Source organism: Gallinula chloropus, assembly GCF_964237585.1.
Source record: "Gallinula chloropus genome assembly, chromosome: 4".
Classification (NCBI taxonomy): Eukaryota; Metazoa; Chordata; class Aves; order Gruiformes; family Rallidae; genus Gallinula; species Gallinula chloropus.
This window is the reverse complement of record NC_140088.1, coordinates 34,995,966-34,998,854: the sequence shown is the minus strand read 5'-3', so window position 1 is coordinate 34,998,854 and position 2,889 is coordinate 34,995,966. Positions and strand designations below refer to the sequence as shown.

The following is a 2,889-nucleotide window of genomic DNA, read 5'->3' as shown; positions in this document are numbered from 1 at the left end:
CCGGGTCGGCGGTGGCCGGGGACGGTTCTCCGGCCCGGGAAACTGGCTGCTGTGGCTCATCGGCCCCCTCCCCGGCACGGTCAGCGCCTAGGCCCCGTGCCTCCCAGGCAGGGCTAGAGAGCTGGCAGCTCTGCGGTGAGCCCTCCTGCTTCGGCCCCCGCGTTTCTGAAAGCAGTTACGGAGAAGCAAAAAGATTTGCTGGGTAACCCGAGTGAAAGGAAAGGGGCGAGGGAGTCTGAAAGGATGAGCAGCAAAACCCCTCCTGAGTTTCCTTCCCCTTTGTGAAGGCCACAAGACAGTTCAGTGGTGGGGGAGCCCCGGAGGACTCCCAGCCATTACCCATGGCCGTACCTATTGCTGTTCTTGACTGTGACCTCTTGCTCTATGGCCGCGGACACAGGACTTTGGATCGCTTCAAGCTGGAGGATGTAACGGATGAGTATCTAGTATCCACATATGGCTTTCCACGACAGTTCATTTACTACCTGGTGGATCTCCTGGGAGCCAGTCTCTCTCGCCCTACGCAGCGGTCCAGAGCCATCAGTCCAGAGACACAGATACTTGCTGCGTTGGGTTTCTATACCTCTGGCTCCTTCCAGACTCGCATGGGGGATGCTATTGGCATTAGTCAAGCCTCCATGAGCCGCTGTGTTGCCAATGTGACCGAGGCATTGGTGGAAAGAGCCTCACAGTTTATTCACTTTCCTGAGGATGAAGCTACTGTACAGAGCCTGAAGGATGACTTTTATGGGCTGGCGGGCATGCCGGGAGTGCTGGGGGTGGTTGACTGCACTCACGTGGCCATCAAAGCACCAAATGCTGAGGACCTGTCCTATGTGAACCGAAAGGGTCTCCATTCTCTGAACTGCCTGATGGTGTGCGATGCCAGAGGAGTCCTCCTGAGTGCAGAAACGCACTGGCCGGGCAGCCTGCCCGACTACATGGTGTTACAGCAGGCAGCCCTTACCAGACAGTTTGAAACTGAGCTGCATAAAGACGGCTGGCTGCTTGGTAAGTAATTCTTTTCATCCTTGTTTTCTGTGGGAAGTCTGTGTTGGTTCTTCTTTGAGTCTAAAGCCTCTAGGCACAAGTGATATGTTTACTTCTGATTGCTTTCCTACTAATTCCTGGAGATTTTAAATTCAGTTTGGGTGATCCTTCTCTTAAAAGTCTAGAATGGTAACTTTCAATCTGTGTTTTATACGGTCTGATTATTGTAAGTATTTCTTTACATTCATTCTGTAAAGACCTTGGTTTTGGTATTTTACACCTTTTAAGCCAAAATTTGCCATTGTTAGTTCTGTCCATGCTTCTAGTCCAGCTGTCTTTCACAGTATTACATACTAAATTCATTCTCTTTAAACTGTTCTGTGTTCTTCCAGGATTTCCCTGTGAAAAAACACTGTCTTCATTTTGTTGTCACATTTGTAAAGATGAGTTACTGTTTCTCTTTTGTGGTTTCTCATGCCTTCTCTTTTGGCCAGAGAAATAAGTTAGTTACCCTGTATCTGCAACATAGAAAACCAAGGGTCAGGAGCTGAAAACCATGGTTAACTGTAACCTGTCCTCCTCCTTTTCACTGCTAACAGGTGACAGCTCCTTCTTTCTCCGAACTTGGCTGATGACCCCTCTGCATATCCCCGAGACACCTGCGGAGTATCGTTACAACATGGCACATTCTGCCACTCACAACATCATCGAGCGGACATTCAGGACCATTCGGTCGCGTTTCCGCTGCCTGGATGGGTCCAAAGGCACCCTACAGTATTCCCCAGAGAAATCCAGCCACATCATCCTGGCCTGCTGTGTGCTTCATAACATCTCCCTGGAACACGGGCTGGACGTGTGGTCTTTGCCAGCCACGGGACACATGGAACAACCGGAAGAAGAGTATGAGCAGCTGGAATCAATGGACTCGGAAGCCTGTCGTATCCGCCAGCAGCTTTTACTTACTCATTTTAGCTAGTGTTGGGACAGAGAGAAGGTGTCTTAACGGTTTGTGTCTGGGAAGATACAGAGAGTAAATATGCCCTTTCCTCTTAAGTCTGTGAAGACTAAGTAGATGTGGAACTAGGAAAAATTTTACTCTGTTCATCTCAGGTGGTATTCTGAACTTCTCTTGATCTCTCCAGAGATGTAATTTAATCACTGAATTTTTACTGTTGCTATGCTTAGAGGCTCCCCTTTCGCCTGACTAATGTGAGATCAGTGGAGGAACTTGGGAAATTGTCATGGATAATTATGAGAAATCTGTAAGCCTTGCACTATTCTACCAAGCAGTGATTCTGTGCCACTTTGTAATCCAAAACACTTATGGCTTATTTTTAAACACTATTTCACACAAACTAAACTTCCATGGGAACTCATGTCTACCATGAATCCATGAGCAGCAAAGCAAATGTGTATCTCTGTCTGTGGGTATGAATTCCTGCTAAATACCACTCTTGCTGGGTTTTGTGAGATGTCAAAAGCCGCAGTTCCTCTGACAGCTGTGTTCTTGGGAGGGGTACACACCAGTGCTTGATATACCTAGAAGACCGGGTTGAACGTTTCTCTCAGACTGGAGAAGGTGTTAACCTGCAGCTAACTCTGTGGTTAACTCAGTTACTTAACAGCTACCAGGCAATGAGCTAGGCAGCCTCAGCCTAGTTCTCACTTGATACACCTGCCACAGCACCTTGTTGGCTGCTGGAAAAGAAATACCAAGGACTGGCTGCGTCACAAAAATTGAAGTGGTTGCAAAAGTTCTCCATTTAGATCAGAGCTGATGTTCAGGAAGGCTGCTCTATCACTGGCTGGCAATCTCCCTTCTCAGTGGAAAAAGACAACTAAGGCACGCAGCTGTTCCTGGCACAAGACTGGGAAGTTTCCTGGCAATGTTCTCGTTCC

The 2,889-nt window shown here is 48.3% G+C and overlaps 1 protein-coding gene across 1 annotated transcript; it reads left to right on the top strand.

Annotated features, from left to right (window-relative positions):
• Window positions 1-341: 341 nt before the first annotated feature.
• Window positions 342-1,966, top strand: HARBI1 (harbinger transposase derived 1; the record flags this gene model as incomplete). Its single annotated transcript, XM_084263147.1, has 2 exons — window positions 342-1,011; window positions 1,590-1,966. 2 exons carry the CDS (start codon window positions 342-344, stop codon window positions 1,964-1,966), a joined length of 1,047 nt encoding a protein of 348 aa, XP_084119273.1.
• Window positions 1,967-2,889: the final 923 nt, after the last annotated feature.